At 44.4% G+C, this 17566-nt stretch overlaps 1 protein-coding gene across 4 annotated transcripts in view; it reads left to right on the plus strand.

The window, feature by feature from the left end:
• The first annotated feature begins 11291 nt into the window (after window positions 1-11291).
• NUP107 (nucleoporin 107) overlaps window positions 11292-17566 on the plus strand; it is a 32328-nt gene continuing 26053 nt past the window's right edge. The window contains exons 1-3 of one of the 4 annotated variants that reach the window (XM_068400671.1): window positions 11292-11356; window positions 12154-12239; window positions 13974-14063. In XM_068400671.1, the coding sequence (XP_068256772.1) occupies window positions 11349-11356; window positions 12154-12239; window positions 13974-14063 (184 nt within the window). In that variant the 5' untranslated portion in view covers window positions 11292-11348. Of the gene's footprint in view, window positions 11357-12153; window positions 12253-13973; window positions 14064-17566 lie in introns of those variants that run through there. The other 3 variants (XM_068400670.1, XM_068400672.1, XM_068400673.1) reach the window with 3 other exon arrangements.

Consider the following 17566-nt stretch of genomic DNA (forward strand, 5'->3'; position numbering starts at 1 on the left):
TATACTGCTTGAATGTTTTGTGGTTTAGTAGTGCTAGTAAATATTGATTTTTTAATGTCTCTTGCACAGTGCAGATTCATACATCTTAGGATGAAAAGGAACCATTATGACTTTGTCTTCTGACCAATACATGCCATAGATACTTCTTGTAGCATCCCTTGTTCTACGGTGGATAAATTTCTGACTGAATGAAATTCCACTTACAGTTTTGGACTTTTAGAACATTCCAAGTTCTAATGTAAGGGAGAATCTTAACAGAAAAATATCTGTCTTCAAAGCTTAGACTATCCCTGGCTATTTTGAGAACTTGAAAATATGTTGCCTGCTATTTTCCTTCTTTACAGGAAGAATTTATTGTTAAAATTGACTTAGTGTAGATTAAAAAAAAAAAAAAATCTCTTGGGAGAAAATCTGATTTTTTCTGCATGATTAAGCCATATTTGTTTGGTTTCAATGAAATCTGCAGAAGAGCATTCTTGCAGTATTGACTGTAGAGTTTTGCAGACTTTAAATATCTGTTAACACTGGACTGTGAAGTGGAATGTATGGACTGTGGATGATTTTCTGATCTTGGCTGTGCTGCTGAGCTGCTGAAAATTAATGTCACACCCAAATACTCAGTACTTCCTGTTTCTGTGGCACAGAATTATCAGAGCTTGTCCTAATCCATTCCTGCAAATTCAGTCAGATTAGGTTAGCTAATACCGGTAAGCTTTGAGATAGTTGACGTTGCCCAAAGTGGATTAAGGATCCCAGCCGATCCTTCCTGCTGGTAACTTCATCAGTCATCACCATTGCTTAATGGAGGTAATACACTCTCTCACTGTGCAGAGTCAGAGTTAAGACTGAAATTCCTTTTCATTTATCATTAGAAACCAGAACCTGTGGTTGATGATGCCCATAAATATCTCTTTGGGTACTCTCTGCATCCTGATTGGTCCCCAGAGTAGATGAGACTGGAGCACTGGATGCTCCAGTTCTTTTTTCACTAGGTACCTTCCTCCTTGATGAGCTAATCAGTATTTTTCCTCCTTCACTTTCAACCTCTGCTTATTCAGGTCTTATAACATTTCTATGTCCCAACTGTCCTTTTATCCGTGTTCTTTTTAATTTGTTTCTTTTCCAGGCAGTTGTACAGATGGCAGTGGGTGGGAGGGAGAGAAAATTGTTTGGTAACATCAGAGAGGCAGCCCTGGTCTGGTCTCTGTGCTCAGTGTCCAGCCAAAAAGTACCGATTACGGGGAATATCAGGCTTTGTCCTGAAAGCTCTGTACCTGAAGCATTCTTGGTTGCTTTGTGAAATAGTAAATGTACAGTTCCTCAGCACTGGAGGTGTAGTCAATTTGATCAAACCCCAGGAAAGTAACATTTTTAGAAACTCCAGGCTTTACCATCTAAAGATTGTGCTAAAAAAGTGAAATATACTTTTTGCCCCCTATATTTAAAGCTTAGGCCAGATTTGTAAAATCAACATGTCATAACCAAGGTAATACCTAAAACCCAGTATTTTTCTCCTTGAAAACTTAGGTGGGCTTCAAGGGAGCAGTATCCCGGTTGTTAAAGGGAAGATGCATGACAGAATAATGCTGAGGAAGTGATGGACATGGAGCATAAGGAAAAACACATGAAAGAATTTTCTTCGTATCTGAGTAACTGCAGCATAAGAAGCTGTTCCTGCTGAGGAAGTGAACAGCCAGTTCCCTACAGGAACTGGAAATATGTAAGCAGTTACCAATTCTAGAAAAGCATCCTGTCCGCTGAAATTTTTGAACAAGCTTTCACATATCTTCAGGATAACTGCTTTGTGTACCAACGCTTAAGAAGTTCACGCTTGAAGTACTTGTACAGAAACAGAACACTTCTCATAAAGCTTTTGATGAAAACATGCATAATTCGTATCTTGAAAACTAAGGCAGTAATTTTCCAAATTCAGTGTTAATACACATGTAGTACTGCTTGTAAAGTTAGCTTATGCTTACAGTGCATACAAAGGTGGTGACTGCTTTATTTCCACCCTAATCGAAATTGGTATATGTCAGTATTTAAATGCCTGAGCTTTCTATGGAAAAAAGTAATGTGTTTGTCCTGAAATATAGAAGTATCATTTAATGGAATTGCATTCTTCCTACTAGGACTCTTTCCTATCAGTATAAATTTATTTCTTAAACCTTACCTCGTTACTAATGCCCTTCGTAATCCTCAAATTATTCTGTGGAATGAATGTCTACTTGCTGAATTTAGAAGAATATTTTGAGACTTTGCAAGATGTTTTTCACATGTCCAAATGAACGCACTGTAGGCTCAAACTGCTGCTGCTTTTCTGCCTAAGAGGACGTAACTTGTGGTAAAGTATTGTCAAGTTAGGCACTGTTTCATAATGTGTACTGATACTGCAATGCTCGAAATGGGAGGTGGGAGAAGCATCCTGCTGGAATTTGGATTAAACTCTGTTTTTCTCCTTTTCTGGTGTAATCAGAGTTGCTGTTTCCTCATGAGTAAACACTAACGATGAGGATTTTCTTCTTTTAAAATGTTGAACAAACTGGATGAAGCAAACTTGATAGGTGGTTTTTTTTCCTGAAGTTTTCTAATCTTTGACACTTAAATAACTTAAAGGGGGAGAAATTTTCCCACAATACTCTACTAGTTCTAGATAGAGTTCAGTTTAGACATATCAACAATAGAAAGTCATTTCTAGATGTGAGTGGTCAAAAATAGTAGTCTATATACAGCTGTCTGTAGTACTTTTTGAATTGTAATATGAAGATGCAGCCAAGCATCACTGTAGGCAGAAAGCTTTTTGTCCAGTTTTAAACTGCTGTCCCAATAGCATTAGGCTATACTTCAATTTATAGCTTTTATTTTGCCTGTGTATGGGGAGGAGAATAAAAGCAAAGAAAAAGTTGCTCAAATATGTCACAAAATATTTGTCACAAAAATAACGGCAGCAGCGGCAGCGACTGAGGTTAGTGCGGGGAGAGATCGGGCCATAGCGGGCAAGCGGTTTCCGTGCGGTTTCCGTGCTCCGGGCCCCCCCGAGCAGCAGCCCGAGACCCGCCTGGACCCGGAAGTTCCCGGCAACGAATCAGGAGAGGAGGGGGCGTAGCCGGAGGCACCGCGGGATATTTAAACGCGGTGAAACCAGAACAAACAGCCAGTCGGCAACGGCGGTGGCGGCAGCGACTGAGGTTAGTGCGGGGAGAGATCGGGCCGTAGCGGGCAAGCGGTTTCCGTGCGGTTTCCGTGCTCCGGGCCCCCCCGAGCAGCAGCCCGAGACCCGCCTGGACCCGGAAGTTCCCGGCAACGAATCAGGAGAGGAGGGGGCGTAGCACCACCCCCTGTGATCGGGTGATAAAGAGCCTCTGGGAGGACAGGGACTAGTCCCTGCCCAGAGGGGAGAGGGGGAGTCAGCAGTGACTGTGTGTGTCCCGGGGCGGGGGAGGGCACAGCCCCAGGGGCGTGGCAGTTTGCGCAGCAGTTCTCAAAGGCAGGGTGGCGAGCAGGGTAGGCGGGCAGACAGGTATGGTTTCCACTCGGAGGGGCCCTAAGTCCCTTGCGGGTGCCAGAAAAGACATGGCAACCCAAACGGACCTGCCACGGAAGCATGCGGAGGTGCAGGTGGCAGGCTGCAGGGAGTGCCAGAGCCTGGCCCTGGCACTCGAGGGTAACGGAGACCTCACCTGTGTGAGGTGCGAACAGGTCGACGACCTGATCTCCTTGGTGGCCCAACTCAAGGAGGAGGTGGAAAGGTTAAGGAGTACAAGAGCATCCCAGGAAGAGGATGGCGGGCAGTGCTGTTCCCTGCCTGTCCTGGGGAAAACGGACAGGCCTAGTACTCCCCGGGTAGTGGAGGATCCTCTTCCTCCTCCACAAGGAGCAGGAGGAGACCTAGGGGATGGGGGGGAATGGAGGCAGGTCCCTGCTCGGGGTGGCAGGCAAATCCCATCCCGACCTTCCTCCCCTCCCCACGTCCCCCTGCAGGATAGGTATGAGGCGCTGGAGCCTGAGCGTCTTCCTGAGTGTCAGGAAGATACAAATCTAGGTGAAAGATCCTCTATGGGGCTACGTAAACAGAAGCAACTGAGTAAGAGGGTTGCAACCAGCTCCAAAAAGGAGAAAATAAAAGTAATTGTTATAGGCGACTCCCTGCTAAGGGGAACGGAGGGCCCCATATGCAGGCCAGACCCGACTCACAGGGAAGTCTGCTGCCTCCCTGGGGCTCGGGTAAGGGATGTTGCCAGGAGGATTCCTCAACTGGTGAGGCCCTCTGACTACTACCCACTATTAGTATTCCAGGTGGGTAGGGATGAGATTGAAGAGAGAAGTCCCAGGGCAATCAAAAGGGACTTCAGGGCCCTGGGGCGTTTGGTAAAGGGGGTAGGTGCGCAGGTGATATACTCTTCAATTCCTTCAGTGTTTGGTGAAAATACGGAAAAGACTATGAAAGTTCAACAGATCAATATGTGGCCAAGAGACTGGTGCTGTAGGTGGGATTTTGGGTTTGTTGACCACGGGGCGGCTTTCATGGCACCGGGCCTGCTTATGCCGGATGGGGAACAGCTGAATCAGAAGGGGAAAAGGGTTATGGCCCAGAAGTTGGCAGGGCTGATCAAGAGGTCTTTAAACTAGGTTCGATGGGGGAGGGGGATAAGACCAGGCCAGCCACAAATAAACCTAGGGGTGACAGGCCTGTGTCGGGGGCAAGGCCGCTAGCCCAGCTGAAGTACATTTACACCAATGCATGCAGTATGGGCAACAAACAGGAAGAGCTAGAGGCCACTGTACAGCAGGAAGGTTATGATGTGGTTGCCATCACAGAAACGTGGTGGGATGACTCTCATGACTGGAGTGCAACTATGGATGGCTATAGGCTCTTTAAGAGGGACAGGCAAAGCAGGAGAGGCGGGGGGGTAGCGCTATATGTTAGGGAGTGCTTGGACTGTGTTGAAATTGAGGAATATGGTGAGGATGACAAGGTTGAATGTTTATGGGTGAAGATCAGGGGGAAGGTCTGCAGGGCGGACATTACGGTGGGAGTCTGTTATAGACCACCCAGCCAGGATGAGCAGGCGGACGAGGCGTTTTACAAGTGGCTGTCAGAAGCCGCCCGGTCGCCGGCCCTTGTACTCGTGGGCGACTTCAACTTGCCGGATGTCTGCTGGAAATACAACATGGCAGAGAGGAAGCAATCTAGGAGGTTCCTCGAATGTGTGGAGGACAACTTCCTCATGCAAGTGGTAAATGAGCCCACTAGAGGAGGGGCCCTGCTTGACCTGTTGTTTGTGAACAGAGAAGGACTAGTGGGAGATGTGAGGGTCGGTGGCCGTCTTGGGAATAGCGACCACGAAATGTTAGAGTTTTCGATAGTGGGGGAAGTAAGGAGGGGCAAGAGCAGAACTTCTGCCTTAGATTTCTGGCGGGCTGACTTTAGCCTGTTTAAGAGGCTGGTGGACCGAGTCCCTTGGGAATCGGTCCTGGAGGGCAAAGGAGGCTGGACATGCTTCAAAAGGGAATTGTTAAATATTCAGGAGCAGGCTGTCCCAGTCTGTAGGAAGGCAAGCTGTTGGGGAAAAAGACCGGCCTGGTTAAACAGGGAACTTAGACTAGAACTTAAGGAAAAAAAGAGAGCCTACTTCCTCTGGAAGAAGGGTCGGGTAACTTGGGAGGTCTATAGGGATGTGGCCAGGTCGTGTAGGGAGAAGATTAGAAGGGCCAAAGCTCAATTAGAGCTTGACTTGGCTGCTACAGTCAAAGACAACAAAAAAGCTTTTACAAATACATCAACAGCAAAAGGAGGGTCAAGGAGAGCCTCCACCACTTGCTGAATGAGGAGGGTAGTGTAGTGTCAGGGGATGAGGAAAAGGCAGAGGTGCTCAATGCCTTCTTTGCCTCGGTCTTTAATGTCAAGATCGGTTGTCCTCAGGAGACTCGACCCCCAGAGCCTGAAGTTAGGGACGGGGGGCTGTGTGAACCTCCCATGATCCAGGAGGAGACGGTTAGTGACCTGCTGTGCCAACTGGACACCCACAAGGCTATGGGCCTGGATGGGATTCACCCCAGAGTAATGAAAGAACTGGCAAATGAACTTGCCAAACCACTCTCTATTATCTACCAGCAGTCCTGGTTAACTGGAGAAGTTCCAGCTGACTGGAAATTAGCAAATGTAACGCCCATCTACAAGAAGGGTCGGAAGGACGATCCAGGGAACTATAGGCCTGTCAGCCTGACCTCGGTGCCAGGCAAGGTGATGGAACAGATCATCCTGAGTGCCATTACACGGCCCATGCAGGACAATCGGGGCATCAGGGCCAGCCAACATGGATTCATGAAAGGCAGGTCCTGCTCGACCAACCTGGTCTCCTTCTATGACAAAGTGACCCGCTTAGTAGATGAGGGCAGGGCTGTGGATGTAGTCTATCTAGACTTCAGTAAGGCATTCGACACTGTCTCCCACAGCATCCTCCTGGACAAACTGGCTGCCCGGGGCTTGGATGGGTGGACTCTTAAATGGGTTAAAAACTGGCTGGATGGCCGAGCCCAGAGAGTGGTGGTGAATGGGGCAAAGTCCAACTGGCGGCCGGTCACTAGCGGTGTTCCCCAGGGCTCAGTTCTGGGGCCGGTGCTGTTCAATATCTTTATAGATGATCTAGACGTAGGGATTGAGTGCACCCTCAGCAAATTTGCAGATGACACCAAGCTGGGTGGGAGTGTCGATCTGCTGGAGGGTAGGAAGGCCCTTCAGAGGGATTTGGACAGGTTAGATAGATGGGCCGAGACCAACGGCATGAGGTTCAACAAGAACAAGTGCCGGGTCTTACACTTCGGCCACAACAACCCCATGCAGCGCTACAGGCTGGGGGAAGAGTGGTTAGAAAGCGGCCCGGCGGAAAGACACCTGGGGTGCTGATCGACAGGCGGCTAAACATGAGCCAGCAGTGTGCCCAGGTGGCCAAGAAGGCCAATGGCATCCTGGCCTCTATTAGGAATAGTGTAGCCAGCCGGTCTAGGGAAGTGATCGTCCCTCTGTACTCGGCACTGGTGAGGCCGCATCTTGAGTACTGTATTCAGTTCTGGGCCCCGCACTTCAAGAAAGATGTTGAGGTGTTGGAGCGAGTCCAGAGGAGGGCGACCAAGCTGGTGAAGGGTCTGGAGGGTCTGACCTACGAGGAACGGCTGGGGGAGCTGGGGTTGTTTAGCCTGGAGAAGAGGAGGCTCAGAGGTGACCTTATTGCAGTCTACAACTACCTGAAGGGAGGTTGTAGTGAAGTGGGAGTTGGCCTCTTCTCCCAGGCAACTAGCAATAGGACAAGAGGGCACAGCCTCAAGCTTCGCCAGGGGAGGTTCAGGTTGGACATCAGGAAGAATTTCTTTTCAGAAAGGGTTATTAGACATTGGAATGGGCTGCCCAGGGAGGTGGTGGAGTCACCATCTCTGGATGTGTTTAAGAAAAGACTGGACATGGCACTTAGTGCCATGGTCTAGTTGACAGGGTGGTGTAGGGGCAACGGTTGGACTCAATGATCCATGAGGTCTCTTCCAACCTGGTTGATTCTGTGATTCTGTGAAAATGCAGTTGTATGTAGTTCTCTAAGGTCCCATTAGAGAGGCAGAGCTCTTAATGAAATTAGGTTTTTATTTCTGAGTCTCAAGTACCTTATGCTTTTCTTTGGAAGGTTTATGAACAACTTGCAGATTCTTAAAACCTAATGTAACTTCTCTGTTCTATAAAGTAAAACTCTGGAATTATATTTGTTGCAAACTTTACATTCTTAGTGTGGAACTGTAAGCAAAGTCGTTCTGTAGTCTTGATTTTGTTCTCAATGTTGCAGTATCTGGGCTTCAAACAACAGATAAATGTGGATTTTGCTGCTTTTTTCTGTTTGGGTTTTTTTGGTTTGGTTATTTTTTTTAAAATACCCTCCAAAACCATTTATTTTCAGAATTTTGAATCATCAAGCAGAGGGTGGCTTCCTGTTTTCAATGCGATGTTCTTTAGGGAGAGATTTGTGAATGGAGAAAGGAATGTCTTCGCAATTCCACTGTACTCACTTCAGCCTCAAGAAATACTAGTTCTGCTGAACAACAAGCTCTACAGCTTTATTGTTTTAAGAAAGTTCACTGCCACCAGGATTTTTTTTTTTTTTTCTTTGAGGTTGTGGCTGGGTTGAACTACTTCATTTGAAAGACATTGTAATTTCTAATTAATTCATGTTATGTCTTTTGGCTACCATAAACTTGTTGGGAGGGGGCATTTCTGCAATCTTGAATACTAAGTGAAATTATAGTCAAAGTTATAGTTCCTCCTTTGGTCGGTATACTTTACCTTTTCATACTATGTGGCATTTTTACCTTATACTTCTAAATCTAGTACCTTCACTCCCATACTAAGTACAAAAATCTACATGGGAAAACCCAGCTCTCATAAATGGGGTTTACTGCTTGTAACATGCCCAATACAACAAAGACCCTTGGCACTATTGTCATGATTTTCAGACACAAATAAAATGACAGTTACAAATTTGTCTCTTTCTTTTTCCTTTTTAATAAAAAAGGGGTTTTTAGCTGAGCTTCCTGAGTAGGAGTAGGCACAGGAGTCAATTTGTTTAGGGTAAGACTCCCAGAAAACATTAGTGAGTCAACACAGGTGTTTTAGTACTAAGCAAGCACATAGAAACACTTTAAATTCTTGAGATTGGTTTAAAAAAAAAAGTTTCCTTACATTTCAATTTTAAAAAGTGAAAAATTACATACTTCCAGGAATGTGTTTCAACTAAGAAAAGATGGGCTAAAACCTGAGCTTTCTTCCTTCTCTTACAAAAAGGCAAGGTATGGCATAGGTTCCACGGTTTTCTTTGTACTGAATGCAGTTGTGCTGCTATCACACATTGCCCAAGCACTTTGTCATGCTCTTGCTTCTGATAGTTCTGAATTACGACTACGATTCTGTACATGCAGATGTCATGTTTGCAGCTTAGCAATACATTAGGGTAATTTATTTGATTTGTGAGCTGTCTATATTAGAACATATTTTGTACAGGGTGATTGGAGTTTTGAGTCAGTTTACTTGCTTTATTTTAATCTAGTATATCCTGGACTTCAACCTAGTACGTTCTGTAAACCCTGCTAACTTCACAGAAAGCTTGTAGGGAGCAGAGTCATCAGGCACTGGCAATAAACCTGCTGTGTTTCTGTGTTAGTTGTGCTAGCTACTGAGTTGTCTTTGCTTGTCCTGCCTCTAAGTATGGAGCGTTACTATCCCTTGTGATATTCTGACAACATGGCTGCGGTTAGGATCAGTGTTGATGCAAATATGTGAAACTTAGGATGGATTTATAATTTTTGATTATAAGTTCAGAGTCCTTTATATCACTGACTGAAAAATGTGCATTCGCTTCTGCTTCTTGGAAGTGTAAGATGCTTGCATGAGACTTTCAGTTCTCTTTTTGCCCTTCTTTTCCTCCTGTTAGATAAATATGAAGTGGGATGCTAGTCAAAAAATACTGCCTGAAAACACACCTCCAGGTTTTTGCCCTGTTCCCCACCCTTGCCTCCTTACTGGAGCCAACTTCAAGCCTCTAAGGTGCTTACCCAGCCTGCATTTAAAGAGGCTGTATATACTAAGACAAATTCTCTCAAGGGCCCCAAATCTTTTATATTCTTTTACAGGTTTGTGTGGTTTGGTTTTGGTTTTTTTTAAAGTATGTATGCTGCCCTCTTAATTTCTCTTCAGCCTAGTTGTTCTGCTTTGTTCTTATCTGTCATTGCTTTGAATCAACTTGAGGCAGCATGCAAAGGAAGCATTTTCTCTGTCATCATTACATCTCATTTGTTTACCCTTTTCTGCCCTGAGAAAGGAATAGCCTAAGAGTGCGAGCTGTTGGCAAAGAATCGAACCAGCTATTCATTTGTGCATTACTCTGCGTTTCCCGCTGCATTACAAAGACAATAAACTATCCTGTTTTGTGAGGATGTGTTGAGAGGTAAAGTCTATTAAATATGTAGTACTGAATTAGGATATATAACGTTCCTTTAACATTCTTCTAGTTTTCTGCCGTAACGAAGGTTGTTGCCTTCACTTGTGCGTTCATGATGTCCTTCTACCATGTAGACTACATTTTTTTTAAAATCCATAACTACATTTCCTGGGTGACTAATCTACTCTAAGGATCTTCTGCTTGCTTGTATTTTTGCATACCCGATCTTTATCAGGCTTCTCAGGTTTCCTCTTCTTGTGAAGCCTTCTGAGGTTAGGCTCTCCAGCAGCTTCAGTGAGACACCAAGCTTGGCTGCCACGGCATTTTTATCAGCATCTGAAGCAAGCTGTGGGACTTCATATCTTAGTTTTGCTGCCTTTTGCAGCTATTTTCAGATGCGTCCTTCTATATGGTGAATTTAAATGCCTAAATTGCTCGAAGTATCCCCTGTAGCCCCAGATACACCTGAGTACTTGCAAAAGTTTTTCAGAACTTGCCCGTCTGCACTAAAAATGCAGTTTAAGCAGTTTTCTTTGTATTGGAGTGCAAGTAAGTGAACTGTCAGTAGCACCCACTCACTTCTACTGCTGGAGTAGTAACAACTATTTTCCTGTAGTTAAACAGTGCAAAATCTATTTTGGGAAGGGAAGGGAGAGGTAGTTTCGTAACTTTGTCAGTTGTTCCCAGGGCTGAGTGACACTGCATAGTGGTTACTACTTCACCTCTTGGTGCCAGTAGCCTGAGTGACCCTGGGAGAAGTGGGAAAGGAAGGGAAACAGCCGCAAGTTTGTGAACTGGTGAACAACAGGTTCATCTTTACAAAGCAAAGGGCAGGAGGCACGCTGCTCCAGCTGAGCGTGTGAGGAAATATTTTAAGCATTAGATTAGTTCGTCTCTCTGGATTGAGATAACCTGAACAGCATTTGAAACATTTAAACTACCTTTTCTTTAAGCTTTGTCTATTCATTCGGGATCCCTCGGCCCAGGGACTGAGAGGAGAGCGGCCTTTCCCCAGCAGCAGCTGCCGCCCGGGCAGAGCAGGGAAGGGCAGGCCGGGCCGTTACCCCTCACCACCACCACGACCTCGCTTGCCTCCGCACGGCGCCGGGCCGGCCTTGCCTGCCCCGCCGCCTGAGGGGGCTCCGTAGCCCTCAGCCCATCCCGGCCGTCCTTCACCGGGGCCAGGCTACCGGCGGCGCTCAATACGCGGGTCCCTTCCCCGGCCAGGCCGCGCTGCCGATGGTCGCGGAGCGGCGCAGGCTCAGTGCGGCGGCCCCCCCTGGCGCGGGCGGAAGCTCGTCCCTCTCCTTCCGGGCCGTGGGCCGGCGCTGGCGGAGGCGGTAACGGTCGAGCCGGGGCTGGCCGGAGGCCGCCATGGAGAGGTGGGAGGCGAGGCGAGGCGGGGGGTGGCTGGTCCTGCCCGGGGGGAGCGCGGACCCCCGCGGGTGTGATGTGCTGTGACACATCCCCTGTAGCGGCGGGGGAGGAGCGGGGAGCGGTGTGCTCGCGGTGCGGGCTGGCAAACGCAGTAACGCTGGAGCAGTTTCTGAGGGGTATCAAAGGCTTTTATGTCACCTGGAGCTTTAAATCTGTTTGATTTTCTCAGGAATATATTTATAGACTAAACTGAAGTTGTTAATTACGCAGGAGTCATTGAGCCGGGCCTGTGCAGGGTGCTCTACAGACAGGCCTGCTTAGGCAGTCGCAGCTGTGGCCTTCAGAGTCCACCTGTAGCTTCTCCTTTGCATTTTAGTTATCGTTAACGTTTATTTCCCCTTCTGCAAGGCACGTGAACTTTTTCAATCTGTGGTGATTTTGTGTATCTGAAGAAAAAAAATAGTGAAATAATGTCGTTCTTCCAATTTAATTGTTTAATTCAAAATTGAATTTCATACTGTTGCATCTCTTACTAGCTTTTTGGTTTTGTTTAATAAAAAAACATCTGTTGTGGCGTGGGAGGAACAAAGTGTGGGTTTTCAGACAAATTCATTTTCCCAAGCTGATGAGCAACACTAGGTGTTCTACAGAGGAAACTGGACATCAGTACTAGATTTAGAGGTGACTTGTGCTTTGTTTAAGTGTCCCAGTAGTGGAGTTACTTGAAGCGACAAAAAAAATCTTGCTGTGTGTTTTGCTCGGATTCAGTTGCTTACTTTGCCTCTATATTGCTGTTGTCTAGAAATGGTTTTGCAGACATGTCATCCCCCTACGATGCAGAGGTGGCCAGACCTGGACGGAAGCAAAGTTCTCGGAAAAGAGTTTCTAGTATGCTTTTTCTGTAAAGACTTTTTATCTTCTCTTTAATCATTGCTTGCTGTGTTCACAAGGTGCATGTATTTTTACCACTGCTTTGATTTTGAGCATGTTGAGAATAGTTTTCAAATATACAGCAAGTTACGCTCTGTTTTATACCTGTTTAAAGTGAGGAATATATTAATATAATGTGAAATTATCTGATTTGTGAGGTATTCTGCAGTCAAAATTTTGCTATTGAACTGTCTCACGTTTTCCCCTTCTGTAGTCTTGTTTTCTTTTATGTGTGGTATTTTCATGCATGAGGAAGGAAAAAAGTTCAAAACCAAAACTATGATTGCAATATCTAAAAACTAGTAGGGAGGGATGTTAATGACTGACTGAAAGTGTGACTAGGAAATCTGGATGAGTTTCATTTAGAAAACTACCATATTTTCAGCAACATGGTACATTATTTGGCCTTTACAGAAGAACTTAGGGGTAAGCCAAAAGATGCAATTCTTTGCCTTTTCACAGAATAGTTTTTCCTCTGAATGGAATTTTCTCTCTCCCCTCCTTTTCCCCCCATTGTAGTCTGAAACCATGTCAAAGCTGTTGTAGTGATGGCTCACAACAGATTATTCAGTAGACTTCAGGGAAAGTAAGAGATTGTCAAAATGCTTGTGTAGTCAATTCTTGACTATATTTAGATTGATTACTTCGATTGTGGGTTAAATATGATTGCAGGGATGTTGCGTTGCGTATCTCCTAAACTTGTGCCATCACATTGTGTAGAGTGGTGTTTTACAGTTTTTCATGGGCTTATGAACTCAGGTTGACATCAGCCCAGAGAACTATGTGAGCCACAGCTGACTCCATCCCTGAGTTTTTGAAAAAAATGAGGTTTTTTTCACTCCATTATACCTTAATTGTATAGTTTTATGCTCTTTTGCATGTATTTTCATCAGAGTATTGTGATTATTCAGTGTATCTTAGCTTTCCATCCACAGTAATAGCAAGAGGAGTGCACAGACATAGATTTAAATTTCCACAGAATTTTTTCCCCCCGCTTATTTACAATAAGAAAAAAATACCATGTAATTTGATAGCTAATATAATGGTATTTTTCTGGTCATGATAGCAAAGGAATCCCGTACATTTGCTCGTCCTTCTTTTTTTTGCAAGCAGAATAAAACTTGTGAGATATTGGCCCTGATTATATCGTTCCTAAGAATCATGATGTTCTTGGACGCTGATATAGCATAGGCTACTGAAACTTTTACACAACTGCTTCTTAGTAAACCATACCTAGAGCACTGAACCTCATTGCTGACAGGAAGAGGCAAAGTAGAGCAACAGCCTAAAGTCATCAGCATGCTGAAACTGCAAGAGAACTTTTTTTAAATGCATTCAGTCGCAGATTTTCTTGTTGTGGTTTATGTAGCATAAAGCAGTTCCTCATGGGGCAAAAGTATTCTCTTTGGTCTGAGCCGCGAGGAGTCCCAGACCTGTTGTGCTCAGGTTTCTGAACTTTACTTTGCAGTGTCGCTTTTAGCCCTTCAGCTATTAAGCTTCTGGTGAAAAATTTTGTGGCTGAACTCAGGCTTATGAATGTGACTTTCTGCTTTAGTCTGAAAGACAAGATGTGTAATCTTCATAATATTTGAGCTACAGGAAAATATTTTTCCTTTCCAAGTATTCACACTTGTTTTGAATATTGCTGAAAGCATGTTTGGGAGAGTGTTTTTTAACTTGTTTATTAATCAGTTCTTACATCCTTGGATGACACTATTGGAAACATGACGCCCAGAGGACAGTTGATTTCCCGAACTCCTAGTTCAGTGCTTCTCCAGACAGGTAAGACTACTTTCTTTCATATTTAGTTAAAGGAATAATACACTTGGACTTCATAATTGATAACAATTCATAATGAGAAAGACATGGACATACTGTAGTGGGTCCAGTGAAGGGCCACAAAGTTGATTAGGGGATTGGAGCATCTGATGTATGAGGAAAGGCTGAGAAGAGCTGGGATGTTCAGCCTGGGAAAGAAGAGGCTCGGGGAGGATCTTGTCAACGTGCATAAATACCTTGTGGGAGGGAGTAAAAAGACATCCAGGCTCTTGGTGGTGTCCAGTGAAAAGGCAAGAGGCAATAGGCACAATCGGATATACAGGGAATTCTGTTTAAACATAAGAAAAAACTTTTGTAAGGATGATTGAATGCTAGAATTGGTTGCCGAGACAGTCTGTGGACTCTCTGTCCTTGGAGATAATCAAAGCTGACTGGACAAGGTCCTGAGCAACCTTTTCTAGTTGACACTGCTTTGGGCAGGGGGGTTGGAACAGGTGATCTCCAGAGGTTCCTTCCAACAGTAACATCTATGTTCATATGTTATATATTATACTATTACTGAACACCAATGGATTTTTGCCTTTCAGTATTTAGAGGGTGTTTGGGCTTCATTTTCTTGGTTTGGCACAAGAGTATGTCCTGTATCATTTCATTTTTTCTCAAGTACCATGTTGAAACTGATTCTTGCCTTACTAGGCAGCAGTCTAGTCTGTTGTGCTTTCTTCTTTTTTGCAATCTTCTTTTGGTTTTGCAGTAGCTTTTAGTTCTTCAAGATGGTCAGTTGTGTGGTATCTCTTCAGGTATTTTTCCATCCTTGTTTTTGTGGTGGGTTAGTTATGTTGCTGACCTTTCTACCAGGTGTATTTATTGGTTGTGTTGGTAAATGATTTCCCTCTCCACTAGCAGGAGAAGAAATTAGAAAGGCTGTGGAACCACACATGGTGGCTAGGGTCAGGTTGCCCTGAAACCTCCCAGTCTTAACCTCTATGTTCTGCTTCAGCTGACACATATTGGGAGTGTGTTGGGGATTATTCCCAAACTGGCACTGATGCAAAGATAGTTCCAGAGAGACTGATTCTTCATGATTTCTCAGGGTTTCTGGCAAGTTCTGTGTAGCCTCTGCTTGTTCTTGTTTAATATAATATCTAGTGGCTTCAGTTTGGGCAGCCAGCAGAAAAGATAAATGCTGTTAGCATCAGCCGCCATCTTGAGCACAAGTTACTTGTGTGTCAGCATTGACGGCTTTCGCAGTGAAGTTACAAGTTGTTCTTAGTGTTGACTTGACACTAAACAGACTGTGAAAAGGTCTGTAATCCTCTTAGAGCCTTCCTCACTAGTTGTGAGTGGAATAAACATGCCCATTCCTTACATTTCTATGTCATCACCAGGGCTTACCTCCCTGTTCCTTGTCCTGTAGTCTTTATTTTGTCATTACTCAGGGATTTATATAAGGGATTTCTCTTTTCCATCATCATCTAGCCTGTGTTTTCCATCAGGTTCCAAGAGGGTGGTTGTACCTTCTGCTGCTCCACATCCTCCTTTCAGGACTGCTTGGAGATGGGTGATGTGTTAGTTGTTTTAAGAGAGAAGCATTGTGTGTCATACTGTGATGGTCAGAGAGCACTTCAAAATCAAGTAGCTCTTTTTCCCACTTTTGTCTTCAAATTACAACACGCGTATACCATCTTGACCATTGTCTGTCCTCAGTGAAGGTCTTTATTTCAGTTAGCATGTTGATCTAACAACTTGCCATGATTTTGTCACTATAAAGTTTCTGTTTTGTCTGTTTTCAGAAAGCTCAACAGTACAGAATTTCAGTAAGAGGTAGTGTACCGTTTGCTTTTGCAGCAGCTGCCCCGAAAAATACAGAGAATTGGTGTCAGGTGAAAGTAGAGGTTGCAGATGCAAAATACTCTGATCAAGAAGGTTTAATGTTGAGCAGTTCTGTTCATTTGTATGGGCGGTCAGCATAGAGATGTTACATCAGGAAATGTTACTAGACAGCATATTCTCTGTAAACCTACCATCTATTTTTTTAACAGACTTCAGAAGGAGACTTTTTGGTTTCTGAATAATGATTCTCTCTGCAAACTTCTATAAACACAGCTGACAGTTATCCACGTGTGGCTATGATTTGTGATAAACTTTCTTCAAACAGCATTATGAGTGGACAGGCAGTCCTTACAAAAGGTTTGCTGTTTGACATTCCTGCGCTATTTAATCCAAAGACTTCTGCACTCCTTCATTACCACTCTGCATTTCTCCTTGGCATCCTGGCTTTCTTGTTTTACCTCTGCCGCTGCATCGTACAGATTTTCTGAGAGTCTCAAGTGTGTCATCTGCCACATAGGCTAGAGCTATTTCTCTTTCAAACTGTCTGAAGATTCTGCAAGAAAGCAAGCATCAGCATTTTCACTCCTGTTTCTGTTCCTGTTGTACAGTCCCATTCCTACAGTGGAACATTTAAAGTGTTTTTAAGAAGTGCATCCATTATCTCCTCTCCTGAGGACAAAGTTTTTGCTTCCTTTGATGTCAGTTCCTCCTAATTGTGGATTTGGGGGTATTAGAAACTGTATATGATTCTTTTCTGCCACCCTGTAAATTCCTAACCCTTGAGTGTGTTTTATCATATGAGTAGGGGGGTTTATAGCAGTTGTTTTCTGGTACCATGGAGGAGAGGCGAATGATGACCCATTAACAATTTATATGCTTTGATCTGCAACTTCAAAGTCAGACTGTTAACGTTAGTAGCCATAATTCTACTTCTACAGATTGGACATTGATTTGTCTCTTTGGTCTTCAGTATGCCTGACTTTCATGTCTCAAGAGTTTAGGGAAAATTTATTTGTGGTGATTCAAGATATGTTCTGATACAAGGACATAAACCCTGGGACAGAAACCTTTGATTCTTCTGCTTTCTTGATCTGTGTGAAACTGATGCATGGAAAACCAAATCTTCCTATTGATATGAAGCCTTCTAAGGTCCCTGTACCTGTTTGCAATGACCTTGTGCCCTTATAAATTCAGGGTGTCAGACATCTGACGAGATATGCTCTTGGCGATCTTCAGGTCTGGGGATGTTCCAATAACTATGGAATCATTTAGGTTGGAAAAGACCTTTAAGATCATAGAGTCCAACCATAAACCTAACACCGCCAAGTCCACCACTAAACCATGTCCCTAAGCACCACATCTACATGTCTTTTAAATACCTCCAGGGATGGTGACTCCACCACTTCCCTGGGCAGCCTGTTCCAATGTTTGATAACCCTTGCAGTGAAGAAATTTTTCCTGATATCCAATCTAAACCTCCCCTGGCGCAATTTGAGGCCATTTCCTCTCATCCTATCATTTGTTACCTGGGAAAAGAGACCAACGCCCACCATGAAACATTAATGATCTTGAAGCTGACTGAAGCTGTCTTGGTATCAAGAACTGCTGTTGAGGGTTGTACAGGCACTTCTCTCTCCAAATTTGCTAACAAAACATTGGGACTATGTCTCATT

This window comes from Nyctibius grandis, chromosome 5 (genome assembly GCF_013368605.1).
Source record: "Nyctibius grandis isolate bNycGra1 chromosome 5, bNycGra1.pri, whole genome shotgun sequence".
Lineage (NCBI taxonomy): Eukaryota > Metazoa > Chordata > Aves > Nyctibiiformes > Nyctibiidae > Nyctibius > Nyctibius grandis.